At 39.1% G+C, this 19,256-nt stretch overlaps 1 protein-coding gene across 1 annotated transcript in view; it reads left to right on the top strand.

Annotated features, from left to right (window-relative positions):
- Window positions 1-19,256, top strand: part of LOC136867226 (protein Spindly) — a 177,659-nt gene that overhangs the window by 80,117 nt on the left and 78,286 nt on the right. Inside the window, exon 5 of the mRNA XM_067144366.2 lies at window positions 5,182-5,385. Within this exon, the coding sequence (XP_067000467.2) occupies window positions 5,182-5,385 (204 nt within the window). The remainder of the gene's footprint in view (window positions 1-5,181; window positions 5,386-19,256) is intronic.

Here is a 19,256-nt window from a genome sequence, read left to right as displayed (position 1 = left end):
CATCGTTGCCTCTCCCTGCACCACTCTTTGTTAACTGTATTCTAGTTCAACCTTCTTTTTCTTATAATGTTCTTCACAGAATCTATCCAACTTGCTCTACACCTCCATTTTATCCTCTTTCCTTGTATCCAAGCCTCCAACACCTGTTTTCATATCCTTCTCCCCTCCATCCTCATAACATGTCCAAATCATCTCAATTTATTCTTCTCCATCCTTTTACTCAGTTTTTCTACCCCTGTCTCTTTTCTGACCTTAACATTTCGTACTCTCTCTCTCCATGTCTTTCCTACCATACTCACCAAGAACTTCATCCCACTGGCCTGAATTTTACTTTCATCGTTTGCTGTCAAAGTCCAAGTCTCTGGTGCATGCTTTAAAATAAAGGTATAGTACATCTTGTACATTATCTCCTTACATTTCGTAGGAACTTCTATGTTCCACACCAGGTTCCTTACATTCTGGTAGAATGCATTTCCCACTTATACCTTTCTGCTGATCTACCAATCCAACATTGCATCTTGCATTACAGTCGAATCTTGATATCTCATACCTCCGTTACTCCCGCCCATCAAAATTATCATGCGTTTTGCATAAATTTGTCAAGTAGACAACCCGCTCGTTAGGGTTGTCAGGCTGTTTGCGTAACTTCCCCTGATATTCATAATAATTGGCTAGTTTTGACCATGTGGTGTTGTAGGGTGTGTGAGGTCATCATGCCATGGTTACTAGAAGCATTATAGGTTAGTTGCAATGCCATTTTACTTCAAATTTTTTCCTGTTACAAACAGCCTGAAGTGGCGTAAATGGCAGGAAGCAAAAATTTTGCGAACGTAAATTTGACGATTCAAAGCGAGCTTAGGTATTATGAGGGGAGCAACAAAAAATGTTGTAAACGACACGAAAACGTGAAATGCGGGAACATAAATGTGGGGTAATACTGTATTAATAATAATAATAATAATAATAATAATGAAAGAGGCAATAGACTAAAATAATTGTGTTTGAAATTTTACATAATTTTACAAAGTGATGTAATGGATTGAATATCTTTCGTCATGTATCCATTGAATAATACATACCCTCCTCTGCATTTCAACCTTCATTCCATTGCTTTTATACTTTATTTCTTTTCATTTTCATTTAGTCTTAAGTTTTTAATTTATTGTGTCTTCTGTAACCATCTTGTCATAAATTTTGTTTGTGTTACATTGCATTTGTTTTTTGTCCTTCTTTGTAACTGACCCATTCTTAGCTGCATGTGTAATAATACATTCGATTTTAGTCGTCGTTGGTATATTTGTTCTATATTAGATTTAGGCTCTATGAAATTAACCACGAAGCTTGTAGTTTTATGTATTTGTTGATGTGATCAGTTTTACATGGAATCCAAAGGGACACGACTTTCCATTTTAACATGTTGGCTCTCATAGGGGTCCAAACGAACCAGCTGTATAGGTATTTGTGAATACCGGTTCCAGTCTGACGAAGCCGACAACGACTGGTTGCTAGGTAATATGAAATTGAACTCTTACACTAACTGCATACATTCCAGCATGGAAATAATAAATCACGGTATTGCAAGCAATTATTTCGTAATCCGATGGCGTAAGACTGTGCCCAATTTGGTCGGCTACGCCGCATAGAACCCTATAATACCAATATAAATAGTCTGTTATTGGACATTATAAATTTTCCAGCTAACTCATTCCTGATTGCCAGCATTTCGTCCTTGTGTGCTAAGTTGGGCTCATCAGTTGGTACCTAGCACACCCACCAAGACACATGGCTAGTGCATACCGTGGAGGCCACTGCGTAGGCTACTTGGAGCCTGCCAGTGCACTATGAGAGACTTTGTCTCATTACCAAAAATTGATGCCTGCTTGGCCATCAAATTATATAGTATAGAACCCTTACAAAATGATACAATATGTGACTTTGCTTATCAGTTCAGTCGGTCAGCATATGATTTTACATAGTAATGACCAAGGTGAAATTGAGAATGCACAAGTTATTTGGCATTACTTTTTAAAAAATCCAGTGGCGTGCACTGAACCCCATCTACCCCAACGCTGTTTGGGGTAAAGAACTTTGTATTAACATTTTCTAATTATTCCTTAGATCGCTTTTTATAATGTTTAAAAAATTCCGAACATCTAAGCCAAGCCAAGCAAAGTACAGCTGTCTCGACAATCCACTCGCATTACCACAGTTCAGCTTCGCCAGCAAGCTGGGTTTCCTTGCCGGTGCAAAAGAGAGCTACCCCAGCGAAATTTCAGGTGCTTGGGTGACGCATGCACTTAAAGCTTCCTTGTCTTGGGAGCGGAGCAGAACTGTAGGCGCACCCCGACAGCAATTTACGGCGACAAGCCAGCTAGCTTAGATAAGATAATGTTAGTTTTAATACTTGACACTCGAAGTCTTCAGCGCCACACGCTAGACTCTGCAAGAAAAATATCAATATTTTAACAGTATAGCCACTTGCACATCGTTTTGCTAATAAAAATAGCACCAGTATATGAAATCAATTGTAATATAGAAGAATATATTTTAGTCTTATGTTTTGGCATGTACACAGTTTTTCCGAGCAATTCATTGGTGGTACATGTAGGGTATGTGTATAGCCACAGAAAAATATTTAGGCTGCCCAGCATGAACATAGATTTAAGCGTGGAGTAAAAGAATTTTGTATTTGATTGTCTGTGATGGTGGTATATAGTGAATTTTTGTAGTGTTCCTCTTGGATTATAGGTGAAGGTTTCGCAAGTTCTGTGGCATTCTTATTGAATATAACGTGTGTTATACGTTGTGACGAATATTTTCCCTCATTTGTCGTTGATGCACTGAGTGAAACTATAAAACTTCAGCGACGGTAAAGTACCAGCTAAATTTTGCTGATTAGTTTAGATTAGGCTTTGTAAGTAAAAAAAAAAAAAAAAAAAAAAAAAAAAAAAACCATAGTCCCAATGTATTTTTTTTTTTTTGAAAACCATGACTGTACTATTACAAAGCATCACCGGATGAAACAGTAAGTACATTGTTTAAAAACTGCTATAGATTAAGTTATGATTGTGTCGTCACTGCCGTGGGTATCAATTTGGAAGTATGTGCGAGCTTGTGGTTGAAAATATTCTTGAAAGATCTTTCTTAGGTAGACTTTTCCAGGAAAAACGCAGCCTTATGAAATAGTAATGTTGACTTTAGAGAGTGCAGTGGGGCTACGATTGTTTATATTTAAAAAAACATTTTTTGCGGCTGGGGTAATGAATATGTTCACCGCACGCCACTGAAGAGTTCCATGCACATTGGTCAAGATTCGCACCGCAGTTGCCTTTGTGAGAAGCCAGTGAGTGAGTGTGCCACTCAGCTATCATGCCTGTGATAGGAACAACTCTTAAGTTGTCTCTTCTTACTGATTTCAATATCCTGTCCTAATTCTCCATTAGTCTGTTCCCTAAGTACTTGATATTCTTCATTATTTTGAGATGGTCTCTGATTCTTACCACTCCTTTTCCTTTTCTCATTCATCTCCATTATGTTGCTTTTGTTTGTTTATTCTCATTTACTGTAGTTCAATCTTTCTATTTATTGCTTGAAACTGTTCTTGGACCTTTTAGTCATTTTTCTCTAAATTACAATAGCTGAGAATAGCATTATTTACCGGGCGAGTTGCCATGCGGTTAGGGGTGTGCAGCTGTGAGCTTGCATCCAAGAGATAGTGGGTTGGAATCCCACTGTCAGCAACCCTGAAGATGGTTTTCCATGATTCCCATTTTCACACCATGCGAATGCTGGGGCTGTACGTTAAGGCTATGGCCGCTTCCTTCCCACTCCTAGGCCTTTTCCTATTCCATCGTTGCCATAAGACCTATCTGTGTCAGTGCTACGTAAAGCAAATTTTTAAAAACCTCATTAATTCTTGAGCCTCATCAGTAGTAAATTGTTTTTATTATTATGTCTTAGTATGATATGATATGGTATAACATCTTTATTACCCCACCATAGTTACAAACCATCGGTAAAAGGGAATAAAGGAAATATTCCAAAGCTAGACTAACTACTTTACTACAACTGATCTATAACTAATTTAATCTAAATCTCTATGGCTAAATTACACTCTAACTAATTTAGTGGCACCCTGCACAGGCAGGATACCAGACACCATGCACAGCACCACTCCTGACTAAATCTACTGAGCCGCCTCTAACATGGGAGGATAACCTAACCACACATTAAGGCACCCTCTGCATCTACTCTAACGTGCTAACTATTTATTCTACTACCTACATCTAATTAAAAGAAGAATTGGCTGCTCGTGGTATCGCCCTGGTAAGGAAACTGCCCGTCCAGCCCGTGATACCACTGCCAGCCACGCCTTGAGGGTCAGATGTCTGCCCCCACCTGCACCTAGTTGGCAATGTGCTTCCCCCCATTCTTTGCGTGGCGAATCACATGAGGTGGAAACCAGTCCATCATGTGACCCGTCACGTTCTTATCTACTGTCCTGCCTGCTGTATCCGAGTCGCCTTTCTTACACATTACCAACACCCATCCTTGGCTCTCCTGTTTCACCATGTGCGGACATGCTTATTCTTTTCACACCGGGCGAGTTGGCCGTGCGCGTAGAGGCGCGCGGCTGTGAGCTTGCATCCGGGAGATAGTAGGTTCGAATCCCACTATCGGCTGCCCTGAAAATGGTTTTCCGTGGTTTCCCATTTTCATACCAGGCAAATGCTGGGGCTGTACCTTAATTAAGGCCACGGCCACTTCCTTCCAACTCCTAGGCCTTTCCTATCCTATTGTCGCCATAAGACCTATCTGTGTCGGCGTGACATAAAGCCCCTAGCAAAAAAAAATATTCTTTTCACCTTGGGGTGGGTCAGTCCCACCCCACCCTTCCATCTCTTATACCTCCCATTCCCTATCCCATATCTTTCAGTCTTCTCTTTCTCACTTACACCCTACCTTTCCTCTACCTTATTTGTATCTCATCCTCTACATTTTACACACTGTTTGCTCATTTTCTTCCACTATGTCCTACAGTTAATATTTGAACACTTTTTACAACACCGAACTTGCCAACAATTCAACAGTTTCCTTAGTTCTCACAGTTCTTCTACCTTATTTACGTCTCTATTATGTCTTAGTAGAAATCAGATTTTTCTGGAGGTATTTTTCTTACAGGAACTTCGAGAAGAGAATGCTTTATTAAAACAAGCAAATATGGTTCAGTCTGCTCCGCAAGATACAAAGAAAGGTAACTCACTTTTTGCTGAGGTGGAAGATAATCGTCGAGCACTGAAGAATAATCTGGATGCTGTTGTTCTTAAATACAAGCGTCTGAAAAAGCTATTCCAGGCAAAATGTGTTGAAGTATCAAATGTGCTGGTAAGTCAGTATATAATTACTTTGTGTTTCATTGTTTTTACAGAAAATATTCGTAAAATTACTTTTAACAATTGTGAGGTTGTTTAATTTGGATATTGTGATCATACAGTAACTGGGACACTACTAGTTGGTCTACTCATCTCGACGATAGTTTAAAATACCAACTTCAAAAATAGCATTTTCTGAATTTTTCTCATTTTTGTATCCTTTTATTTGATTTTGGATATTTTATGAGTGAGAGATACTCTTATAAAACAGGATTTCTGCAGTGTGGGATTGAAATTTTGTTGGTGGTCTTATTTGTTGGATCTGGAGACAGAAAACTTTGGTCAGATCTTCAAACTTTTCAAATCATCATTTTTGTGTAGATGATACTAGAGGCCAGAACAAGCCATAGTCTGGACTTTGTTGGATGAAATATCGATTATGTTCTAATTCTTTAATTTTCTGTTGCATTAATAGTGTTCATTGTGCTGGAAGACTGTCTTGCTGTTGTGTAGTATGCATTCTGTTCATTAAAGTTTGGTAGTTTTTGTCTTTAAACTCTGTAGACCTGATCCATTTGTTGATCATAGAACACAACATGGACTGCATAGTCTCTTGGGTCCAATTTGAAGTGAGCTTGCCATTTGGTAATCTGCTAAAAGCAGACTAAAACCTTTTGCCCAGAACAATCTTGAGGAACCATTAGTGAATGTTCTCACGATTATACAGAAAGATCAGTTTTGCTCTCATATCACAGTGTGTTTCCAGAACCAGGCACCTAGGGTATTATAAGAAGTTGTTTCCAGATATCAGCGCATCAGTGGGCCTGAGTTGTTGTTATTTCATGTGGTTGTACTTCTTGACCTTTGTACAGTCCCTCAAGTTGATGGAGACGTGTAACTACCGTGTCTTTGAAAACAATAAGGCTTGCTAAAAGTCCAGGGGTGTTGACAAGTAACTGTTTTTTGAGCATACTGTGTGCAGTTTTATTTTATAAAACTGAAAGTCGTCCTGAGCATGTTCAGTCTTCAAGGCTAGTAACTCCATTGCTAAATTACATGAGCTAATTTGTTTATTGTTCTTATACTAACTACCTTTTATCCAGCTTGTAGCCATGGGATCTTGGAGGCCCAGGTTCAATTCCTGGCTGATCCATCAGATTTTAATCATAAACCGTTAATTCCCTTGGCTTGGGGACCAGGTGTTCATGTTGTCTGTAAAATTCCTGCAACTTGCATTCCGCTCACAACACTATCCCCAACTACAAAAACACAGTTTCCCATCCATGGCAAATGCTGCCCGCCCTCATTAGAGGACCTGCCTTGCTGATTTTGCACACAAACCTATTTTCCGAAGGAATTTCAGAAACGAAGATGGTTTTCTGTTGTTTCCCATTTCCTCACCAGGCAGATGCTGGGGCTGTACCTTAAGGCCACAGTCGATTCCTTCCTGATCCTTGCCCTTATCTATCCCATCATCACTGGAATTGTGGTGTTGTCATCACACATTACCGATGAAATTTTTGAAAATTGTATATTCACTGGATATTCCAAGTAATAGCGGTTACAACATAGCTTAACAATGGAAAGCCATGATCTAGTAAAACTATTCGGAGGTAAAATAGTCTTCCATTTGGATCTCCAGGTGGGAACTGCTCTAGATTTTGCCTCAAGAAAAATCTCACAAAACAACAAAGGAACATGGAACATCTGTATGCTTCTGCAGTGTGATATTGTGAAAACCTTAAACTTGAAATGATCAAAATGAGACTGGTTATGCTTGGTATGTGCAAAACTAGATGGCGTGACTGTGGTGACTTCTGTAGTGGAGACTACTGGGTAATCCACAAGGGAATTAGAGGGCAGGCCTGGCCAGGGTGGAATTAGAGTGGTGCTGAACAAGGGGAAAGGACAGAGAGTGGAGGGGTACGTACAGTATAGCAGACAAGCTTGATACCAAACCTAATGAATTTGTGATTGTACAAACATATACATAACTAGGGACCTGAAAAAGTCCGACTCGTTGGCTGAATGGTCAGCGTATTGGCCTTCGGTTCAGAGGGTCCCGGGTTCGATTCCCAGCCGGGTCGGGGATTTTAACCTTAATTGGTTAATTCCTACGGCACGGGGGCTGGGTGTATGTGTTGTCTTCATCATCATTTCATTCTCATCATGATGCACAGGTCGCCTACGGGCGTCAAATAGAAAGACCTGCACCTGGCGAGCTGAACCCGCCCTGGGATATCCCAGCACTAAGAGTCATACAACATTAATTCACCTGAAAAATTAGCATCTATTTGTTTCAAAATTAGCATCTATTTTTCCAAAATTAGCATCTATTTACAAAGTTAAAATAATCGCATGGTATTATTAATTTTAACGATTCCAAGTTTATGAAGTGCAATTATTGCCCTTGGTTCACACACAATAAAAATTAATTGTTCAAATGAAAGCATTGTCAGTACTTCGGCATTGCTTTTTTTCAAATTGCACCGTCTGTAACCACTATGTTGTAATGAGACAACACGCGCTCGTTATCTACTTTGTTCGTTGGGGTCCACAACAACTCAAGGCAGTATTTAGCAAATATGCTGAACTCTGTCTGAACTGCAGTTAATGCAAGCATGACATCACATTTTTCACTTTCTTTCATCTGGGTTTGAACTGCATGTTTCAGAGAACAGTAACCAGACCAGATATCGTTTCGTGAGAGATCTGTTACTCCAAACAATTTCTCAAGCTCATCTCATTTATTATTGTTATTCAAAATTATATTTTTTGGATACAAAGCTTGAGAAATTGACACAAAATGCTTATGGTTGGGATCTTTAGCTTTCAATGTGGCTAGCTTGCTCTGTGAAGAATGAGCAGCTTTGATAAATGTGTCTCTACATGCGGCCTACTGTAGAGGAGTGAGCTTAATCAAAGCATCATTAGTTGCCGCAGAAAAATTCCCCTCACAAATGAAGGTAAAACTGGTGTCAGGGTTATGCAGTTTGGGGTAAAGGAGATGGGAAGTAGGATACAGGGACCCTTAAAGTTCAGTAAGGAGGTCAACCAATCCAGCTGCATGATCTATGACAAAAACCATGTGGGAGTGAAGCCTATTCACTTCTCGGTCACTCAGATCAGTCAGGTACTTAATACCACAGTTGTTGATATCTTTCATGTCAGACATCTTGAAAAATGTAACAACATCAGTAAAGTAAGCACTCAAATAGAAGACAGCTTGAAACCAGCTATTCCATCGGGCTACGACAGGTGCAGGAAAAAGCTTTGCTTCCTTTGAAGCACCAAACTTCGATGTTAAGAATTGTAAATAATTATATTTTTGCTTTCTTGTGTTCAAAAATAGAGACTTTACCATTGCAACCACATGATAAATTGTCATCACTGCAACCCAACTATTGCCAACCAAGCTGATCTTATATGCCCAGCACTGTACATGCATTAAATGATCCCCTATGACCACACTTAATGTTTCATAACACCGGGTCATGTACAGGGCACTGTCAACAACAAACACTTTAACTGCATCATATGGTACATTATAACTGCGCAGAGCTTCTAAAACATCACGAGAGCAGTTTGTAGCATTTCCTGCATCAAGTTAGTTCACAGAAACAACGTGCAGCTCTCTTTTTGGAATATGATGATAAAAACACAATGGCTCATTCTATCTGTAGTTTCATCACAGAGTATGTTGATGTTCTTCCCCACTAGAGCCTCTGCTCTTCTTTTCTGGTGTTCAGATGCAACTTCTAGAAAGGAAGAAATACTTCAAATTATAACAAAATAATTTAAAATTACTGGATCAATTGGGTACGGGTAAGATAGTTCGATATGGAAATTGCACTCAAATTCGGTATCCTTCAATTTTGCGCGTGGTTTCGATGTCGTAATACCTAAACCGTACCCGATCAATGAAATCGAAACTTACCTGGTAAATATAGTTCACGTAGAGTTCTCACACATGGCAGCTCTTCATTTGAAAATTCGGTAATCCAGGCTCTTAGCTCCTTTCTTTCCAGCTTTTCCAGAGGTATATTTCCTTTGGCAAATACTTCAACTGTGCATTTCAAGAAGTTATCTCTGGAAATTTTTCGTCTTTTACAACTATCTAACAGTGTAAGCACAGAAGATTGCTTTCTTTGAGACTTACTAGCAGCAGGAATTGAACTTTCTTTATCGTGTTGCTTACCCACGTGTTTTTCAGATTTAACATGTTTCACAATGCTATTTTTTTATTCCCACCCAACTCGGCAATTACAATACTTGCAAAACACTGTCGCGGAATCTGTGGCATATAAACCATCCTTTGCATATTGCTGAGCCCTTTCGTGCGCCCCATAACCTAAACAATCACTCGACTTTTTACTCTTCACTAGTTTCAATTTTGAACAACAGGAAAACAACACTGTTATTATAGATGCCAGTGCCGGCAGAAGTCCGCTATAGCGAGTGATGTATATAAGGAGAAGTCCGTTATAGCGACAATTTTTGTCTGTCTCTTCAAAATTCCTATATTAAACTGTATATTATCCTTTGGTTACAGCAAGAGCCCTATCCCTGACATATCCGTTATTACGAGCGATAAGGTGCGCGCAATTTTTTTCCGTTACCAGTATTTATGCACCCCAGCGATTATGTTGCATGCGATCGATCACCTTTGGTATCGTTTCCTCGCTATGGCCACTAGCGAGGTCTCTCATTGACATTCAAAGGCGATTTCCGAGTCGATTAGTAATGGCCGTCGACTTCTGTTCCGTAAAGAAAATTCATTAATACTTTAGCCCAGCTGTCAAGATTTTCACACCCTCGCAACGATTGTCATTTGACATTCAGACCCGCGTAACGATTGTCGTTTGTTTACACGCTCGTGGCCTTCTAGGGAAGGATGTTGTCAAATGGTGCTCAGTGCTGACAACCCCTATACTTAGGAACTAGTCATGTTGACAAAGATAATAAGAATTCACAGACATAGCACTCCTATTCGTCGATGCTAGCCCTGGACCTCAAAAGTAATATATTTATTGGTCCAGGGATCATGCTATTTTGCTGTTTTAACTGCCCGCACAAGTCATATTGACAAAGATAATAAGAATTCACAGACATAGCACTCCTATTCATCGGTGCTAGCCCTGGACCTCAAGAAAGTTCTTGCTGTGTGGACGGTTAAGAATAGGATCTGGACAAGACATTTTCTTGTGCTTTTGTTGTGCTGGGGTGGGTAACGGATTATGATTAACATAATTGACTGCAACGACATCACTTTGCACTTCACATTAGCCAATAGGGATGCAAATAGCTACTTCAGGAATGAAAATGGCATGTAACAGTCTTCATTAGGTTATAAAAGTAAATATACTTCTTCGGGCGGGATGGTGGGTTCCTGGACTTCGCAATGATCACATCTCTCCTCTGAGATGCTCTCCAAGTAAGATTTCATTATTTCCCATTTAATATAACATTACAAATAACATGACAGCCGGGCTACATTTTTACCGAAAATTCAAAATGAAAGAGAACATGTTTTCGTAATAAATGCATAAATAACGTGTCCGATAGTAGTTGTTAACTCATTAAAATAGGCTAAATAAACGATCTCTTAACTTTAATGCTAAATACTGCAATTAAGTAAGAATGGGATATACCTCAAGATATGGCAGAGTGCATCATTGATTTCAGAGGTTAGTTTATAGTTTCTTGGCCTGGTTAAATTATGGAAAGGCTATTATCATGTAAATTTATAATGAGAAGGTTATTTCTCTACTAGCACTTGAAATATGTTTTCATCATGTGTATAGTACGGTTATGTTAGGACAGGTGACTCTGTTTGAATAAGAAAACTGAAACGTTTGCCACAAAATGTGATCGATCATCTTCAGTACTATATAGTTTTCTCACTGTGTGTATTTGGGAGCTCTCTCATCGACTGTTGTTCTCAAAGAAAACTCGAAATGAAAGGGGATAACATGTTTTTGTTACAAATGCAAATAACCTGGATATCAGTTGTTAACTCGTTAAAATTAAAGGCTAAAGTTAATGATGTCTATGAATACTGAAATTAAGTAAGAATGTGATACACCTCAAGATATGGCACAGTACATCACTTATTTCAGAGGATAGTTTATATTTTCTTGTGTCTAGTTAAATTTCGGAAAGGCTGTTCCCGTGTAAATTCTTAGCGAGGAGGTTATCACTTTTCTACATGCGTCTGAAATGTTTTCATAATACATGTACGGTTAGGTTAGCTGATGCTGTTTGAAGAAGAAAATTGATTGTATGCCAAAGAAGCCTCTGGAGTGATACCGTATTTCTCCAAGTTCAAGACCATTTTTTTTCCTCAGAATCTCATGTGAAAAATAAAGGGTCGTCTTGCATTCGCAGCCTAATAGTAATGAATACCACTGGCAACTACCGCGGTAACCACGCTGCTTCTTTTCACCCCCACGCAAGCCCACACATAACTTGTTGGCAATAAATGACTGCCTCTTTATTATACATCGCTAGCCGCGACAACCGGTTGTACAGTGTCCTTGTGTAACGTCACTGGATCTCGGGAAATAGTGAAGATAGAATGATGTTCTATTAGCCTCTACAAAAACGTTTCTCAAATCTGCAGAATGGCATCAAAACATGCGAGCCTTCGAATTCTTAGAAAGGCCACGGCTCAGTGGCAGAGTTATAATTCATCTACTATACCTGACGCTTAGTAAAACTAAGTTTTATAGACAGCAGGAATATTTTTTGTGATGGACCATTGTAAAGATACGTGGAAGAGGTTTTGCCAGCAAATTTTCAATTGGTTCTCATCGATATTATAATGCCAATTTTCAGTTAATGGTTATTAAACACTCGGAAATGTAGAATAATTGTATCCACAAGAAAATACACCATAGGTTAAAGCCAATATTCGGCGTTAATGTGAAGACACAGATAGCTAAAAAAATTGCATGCTGTACAAAAAAAAAATGCATTCAGTGGCTTGCAACAAGGATCCTTTGAAGAAGTCAGAGATGAAATTGTGAGGTATGTGCACGAAAGCCGCAAGGGAGGAATGGCCATACCACAGTGCAGTAAACTCGTTCGTTGACTTTCAACATCCGCAGTTTCGGCCTGTACATCGCTAACCGCTGAAGTTGGCCAAACCCGCCAAGCAAGACGTGCGTGTAGTGGCCGGTTGCAGCCTAGCTGATGCTGAGTGAAAGTAACAGCTTTATAGACAGCAAGAATATTTTCCTGATGGATCATCGTATTGTAGAGATGCGTGGAATAGATATTGCCGGCAAATTTTTAACGGGTATTCTTCGATATTATGATGCCAGTTTTAAGTTAATGGTTATTAAACCCACGGAAGTAAAGAATAATTGAGGTGCCTCGTATCAAACGTGGACAAAAGCCCTTTTGTTAATTTTTCAGTAGAGCCACATTTTTGTTTCTCTATGTTAACCTCCTGATACGAGTGTGAACAATTTTGTGTGCCATATTGCCAGCCCTATGAACAAGAAAACCATGGTCGACACTTAAGAATTTCATTCTAAGGCAATATAAAACACGTTCAAATATGACGATGTCCATTTTTGAAACCAAGATTGGCTGTTGTCCATTTTTGATACAAACATCCATGTAATTGTCCACTTTTGAAACAAACTTTCCCAATATTTTGAAACAAAGTTGCAGGATGACATGAAAGAAATGTAATGTTAATATGAAATAAATTCTTATATTGTGTTAACAATTTTATCATTCGTTTCAGTTCTTGTATTTCTGGGCAAATAACCTCTAGGTCATCACATGGGTCTTCAAAACAATCACATTCACAATCATTAACAGCTTGTTCATTTTCACTAAACTGTTCTTATTAATGGCTTCGACATGCCACTTAAGAGATGCATTTAATTTCCGCTCTTTTCCGAAGCACTTACCTACTAATTTTTCAACATCTTTAAGTTTCTGTCGGCTTACATTCACCACAACATCAATAGGTAAAGGACTCATTAACATTAGACTTGCCTGTCCTGCCTTTGTGATCTTGCTCTCAATACACCTGTCAAAATAGCAGCCTACCTCACTTTTAACTACAAAATTTCCTCTTTCTGTGCAACTGAGTACAATTGTTTACACTGTCAAATCCTGAAATGAAGTTGACTAGCAAATTTCAGATAAATCTGTGCTTGTTCTTTCCAATTCGGTGGTTCCCAGGTTTGTCCAATCACTTTCACTGTGCCGTACATTTTGAACACCTTGTGATATTCATCAGGATATGCTGTGGTCGTCATCTTCTTCAGGTCTTTCTGAATGAGTCCAAACATCCTATCTGAGGGCAAATATGAGTGTCCAATAACTGGAAATACAAGTTCTAATTTCTTTGCCTCATTCTCCAGCTACGAATAAAGAGACACATTGTCAGGGCGTAGTTTGCTTTGAGATGTGTCTGTTACAACAGACAGATTGTAACAGTAGAGTTGTCTGGAAGAATAAGCTAACTGATCACTTAATTTTGGCAAAACAAGGTTCTTTTGGCAAACATAGGCCTTTAAAAACAGTCCTCCTCTTTTTCCTTAAGATGTCGATAAAATTCTCTGCTTGTTTTTGTGGATAGTTCTCTTCAAAATGAAGGTTGATCTTTCCTCTTCATTCTTTTCAAACTTAAAACATTGCTCTAATTACAAGCATGTAGTGCACTCATCTGTGCTTGGAGAAGAAAACCCTAAATTGAACCTGGTATTAAAAATGTGCCGAAAGTAAGCTTCCTTTACTTGCAATTCCACTTCTCTACCTTCATTATACATACACAATTTCAGGTGGACACTCCAAAACATTGTCTTCCATATGAAACAAAAATATTTTCCCAAATACTTATAAGTAAAACACTGAAAAAACATGAACACTAAACTTCTAAGCACGCACCGACAGGAGAATGTAAAGAAATGGTCACCATGACACTTTGATGTCATTTGTAGAAATCTGATTGGCTGAAACGGTGATGTCCATTTTTGATAGAAACTACGTTTGGAGGTGTCTGATTATGAGAGGAACTGTATATTTCTATATTAAAAATAAAGTACAAATGTTCATTTATGAAAGACATGGGCCACTAATTCGGAGAGAGCATTAAAAGTACTATAATGATCAATTCTTAACTTAATTTTAATATAGGTGGCGCATGTCCGTGTTTGATATTAGGCACCTCAATTGTGCAGTCGCAAAAATATACGGCATAACCAAAGCCAATGTTCGGCGTTGGCGTGATGACAAAGATAGTTTTAAAATGCGTACTGTACAAGAAAGGCATTCATTCATATGATTTTACAAAGTACTTTTTGAGCCTGATATAAAATTTTTGAAGGAAAAAGTGTGGGTCGTATTGTATTCAGTCGTCTTGGATGAAATTAAACATACAATTTCAAAAAGTAACAAACAAGTAAGCCATAGTGTGGATATCATCTGCGGAAACGCAAGTATTGAACAAACTGATCACCGTTTTATACCGATTTTAATGTGTATGGGGGTTTTCCCAACTTTTACAAAAAAAACAAAAAACAAAAAAAATGGATATAACTGCAACCCGATATAGCGAGTAAATTTTTAGCTGTCATGAATTCTTGCTATAACGGTATTATCATTACAGACTATAAATCTCATGCTAGATCATTATTGATGCTCGAACTTCTTACAAATTGTACAGATTTTGTTAATTATCCTCCTAGTCAGTACTTAATATCACATCCAATTAAGATGAAATGTCAGGTAGACATGTTTCGACCCAACATAGGGTCAAGCTCAGTAAAAAATATATAATAAACTAAAAAACAATAGAGACACAGTATGAAGTGCTTGCCTTAAAAAATGAGATAAAAATTAAAACTATGATGTGAGGATTGTTAAAACAATTTGAGGCTGGAGGTCATTTTGTTGTAATATTCTCGTTGTCCCCTGGTGCAGTTCAAATGTACCTGTACACTATTCACTTAGTTATTGCGTTCAGTCATAGGCTGACATTATGCAAGTTGTTATTGAAATTGAACGTCTGTTTTTCTCGTCTGTAAAGTCAATAGTAAAAATCAAATTAAGAATTTTAAAAAATGTGACTGACAGGAAACATTTAAGGTAAGTTTTGATGAACGAAATTAACTTTCGTTATGTGGCCCACTTGTACTTCTCGTGTTTTCTGAATGCAGAGTCCAGCTCTCAACTGACGTGCTACCGCAGCTGAAGTGTATGACGTGTTGTTGGGAGGTGGGGGAGTGGGGAAATGGGACGGTACATGCGGGATTGTGAGAGTATGCAGGATTGTGGGGCCAGTAATTGAAACTGAGTGTGATAATTGTCTTGGTTTGGTCTTTTTTTTACTAAGTTTTGACTAGGAGGATAATTAACACAATTTGTATAATTTGTAAGAAATTCAACCATAAATACAAATCTAATATGAGACTTACAGTTTGTAATGGGAATGCCATCCAGGCAAGAAAGAAAGCTAATTTCTAATGTAACCTAAAAGTGAAATTAGCAAAAATACCAAAGACATACTCTTTCTTAAGTGATGTCTTAATAATGATGCCACACCTAAATTCCTATTCACTAAAACGACGCACAGGAACACCACAAGAACTAGAAACAATGCTGGGGCTGTACCTTAATAAAGGCCACAGCCGCTTCACCATAAGATCTATCTATGTCGGTGCGACGTAAAGCAAAAAAAAAACAACCTAGAAACACTCAATTAAAGACAGATAAGATTTGGATACGGAAAGAGATGAAATTTTTAGATAAGAAAAAGTTGATTTTGAACAACAGACTTCACGAGGCCCACTTGGAAATTACCATACTTTTAGCCCCATTAGAATGGAATTCACTACAAAAACACATTACAAATGAGCTAGAGAATACACTATCCAATAAGCAAACTGCACACTGCTGGACATCGGGCAAACAGCTCTCCTGTTCTGAGCCTCCGTTACACAGTTTGTCGGGAAACGGCAACCCCTGAGACTAACCCCTAACGGCCACATATGCTTCGCAGCAATGTGGCTTGCTGTCTATCAGATGGTCCAAGAGCTCTTGTGGCAGTCGATCCCATTCCTCCGAAAGAGCAATGTGAAGGTCTTGGAGGGTCTTTGGTGGAGGTTGACGAGATGCAGTTCACCTCCCCAATGCATCCCAGGCATGTTTTATAGGATTCAGATCCACAGACCTCGCTGGCCAGTCCATGCGATGAATGACTTCCCCAGCCAGAAATTCATCCACCAGAGCACGCGGTGCGGTCGGGCATTATCGTTCATTAAGAGGAAGTCTGGAACAACTGCACCTCTGAAGAGTCGAACATGTGGTCTCAGTACCTCATCCCTGTATCTCCGAGCGTTAACAGTGTTCCTCGGACCACCCATGAAGATGTGCAGGTCCGTACGGCCATTCAACATGGTGCCGCCCCACACCATGACACCACCACTACCATACTGGTCCCGTTCCACGATGTTCCTGTGGTTGTATCGGCTACCCGGTTCTCTCCAGATTAATGTGCGATGGGAATCGTTCTGCAAACTGAAGTGGGATTCATCTGTGAAGAGCACATGCCTCCATTCATTCATGGTCCAGTTTCGATGTTGACGGCTCCACAGTAAACAGGTCCATCTTTGTGCTGGACTGAGCGGGATGCACACCGCTGGACGTGGGACAAACAGCTCTGCTGTTCTGAGCCTCCAGTACACAGTTTGCCGAGAAACGGCAACCCCTGAGACGGCTGCAAACTCCGTTGACGAATGTCTTGCAGGTGCACTCCGATTTCGTCGGGCGGTTGAGGCCAGATATCGGTCCTGCTGTGGGGTGGTTACCCTTGGTCGACCTAGTACTGGCCTACAGCTAACATCTCCTGTGTCTTAAAATCGTCTCCAAAGCCTGAAAATGACACTTTGTGGCACATTCAAGGATACGGCGACTTCGGTCTGTGTCGTTGCGCCATTATGTTGTCGCCTTCACCACGAGGCTACACTCCGCACGCTATAACAAACATGACTGAGGGAATATGGGGCGTAGTCACTGGCTGTGTTTACCTTGTGGTTATGCCGCTAGTTAAAGCAGGGAACACTCCTTTCGTATACAGAGCAAACGTGTAAGGTTGCTAGGTGCATATGTCGTGCGATTTGCGGTCTATTTCTTGTTGCCCTGCTTACTCGTAACTTGTGCTTAACTTTTGGACATCCGTGTTCATCTGGGTATAACAAGAATATTACAACAAAATGACCTCCAACTCAAATACTGTTTTAATGATCTTCACCTCATATTTTTTAATTTTCATATTTTTTAAGGAAAAACATGTTATCAACCACTTCACACTGTGTGTCTAATATTTTTTAGTTTTATATATATTTTACTGTGGCCACGAACCTACTACGATGTTGTAGCAGGCAGAAAGGTGATAGGGACTCCGACGTGGCGCGTCCCCTTAATGTATTTATTATTTACAAGGATTTACACATGTAGATCTATTCCATTGGTTTTTTCAGTAAATGTGTGATGTATTGTGTAAGTCTGATTTTGAAGTGATTCTGAGTTACAAGTAGTTTTTTCTATTCCCCTTGATATACGTTTAAGTCAAGGTCAACTGTATATAGATTGTTTATTATTATTATTATTATTATTATTATTATTATTATTATTATTATTATTATTATTATTATTATTATTGTTGTTGTTGTTGTTGTTGTATACTTCTATGTACTAACAGAGATTAAAACTGTCTTTAAATGCTGAAATATCAAAAGGATTACACAAGAAATTACACAGCAATTAAACAAGCCAAAGACTATCTAATAATACAACTAAACTGCACTTAAGCGTGATAGGTCAACTAAAGCAATAGAAATGTAGTTAAAACTAAATACTTCACTTATTCAGCAGATTATTATATTTGTTTTCCTACTATGTGCAAAAATTCTACTTGGTGCTATGAATGAAAGAAATTACTACCACTTCACTTAGCTTCATGTCACTTCACTTCATTACACTGTCAATGTACAGGCTGTTCGAGACTAGCACAATGCAGTAGAATTGGACAGATGATATAGACCAGTGATATTCAAAGTGTGGAACACGTACTACTAGGGGTACGTGGAGTTGTCTCAAGGGGTACCCAAATTTATCGTGGCTTCTGTTTTCAATGAGCAGTTCAGAAATGAGTTGAGCCTGTTCACTTTCAATAAAACATTTTTTGATTTTGTGTTTTTGTGTGTCCCTACAGAGTCCCCTTTCCAAACTCTTCATTCGAAAGTATGCGTCAGTTTGTACCTCCCATTGACTAGGTACGTAAAAATGCTTACTTGTGGTGCACTGCTCTTATTTTTTTTGTTTCAAAATCCACTCATTCACTTCAGTCTTTTTTCAATAGCAGTGTATATAATACAGTACCATAGTAATTGTTGCATTAATAATTATAATCGTGTATGTATATTATTGCTAGGCAATGAAAACCTAGTAATTCCACTCATGAGAAAACCCCATTTCTCCGTTTGTTTGTGAAGACTTGCCGCATTGCCTGAGAATGGAACAGAAGACTCCTTGAATAACTGGGCTATCGTTAAGCAACGAAAATGTCAAGAACAGTTCTCCGGCCATTGCTGACCGCTCAGTTTTGGGCTCCTTTTGTAAACTTTACTCCAAAGAAGTTACGAGGTTTGCTTTGCCCAGCGACGGTACTATATATATATACAATACATTATTGTTACAGTGTGGTGTAGCGGTTTAGCTGCTTGTCTGTCATCCCCGCGACCATAGTTTGATTCCTGGTGTTGCCGGGGTAGGATTTTTCAGTTGAAAATCCTGAGGTGTCAGGAAGGGCATGCGACCTTAAATCCCCGGCCACAACTCTTTCATGCCTCAGTGTGTGCA

This window comes from Anabrus simplex, chromosome 3 (genome assembly GCF_040414725.1).
Source record: "Anabrus simplex isolate iqAnaSimp1 chromosome 3, ASM4041472v1, whole genome shotgun sequence".
In the NCBI taxonomy this organism is placed as follows: Eukaryota; Metazoa; Arthropoda; class Insecta; order Orthoptera; family Tettigoniidae; genus Anabrus; species Anabrus simplex.
The sequence above is the reverse complement of the archived record's forward strand: the minus strand, read 5'-3'. Positions and strand labels throughout refer to the sequence as shown.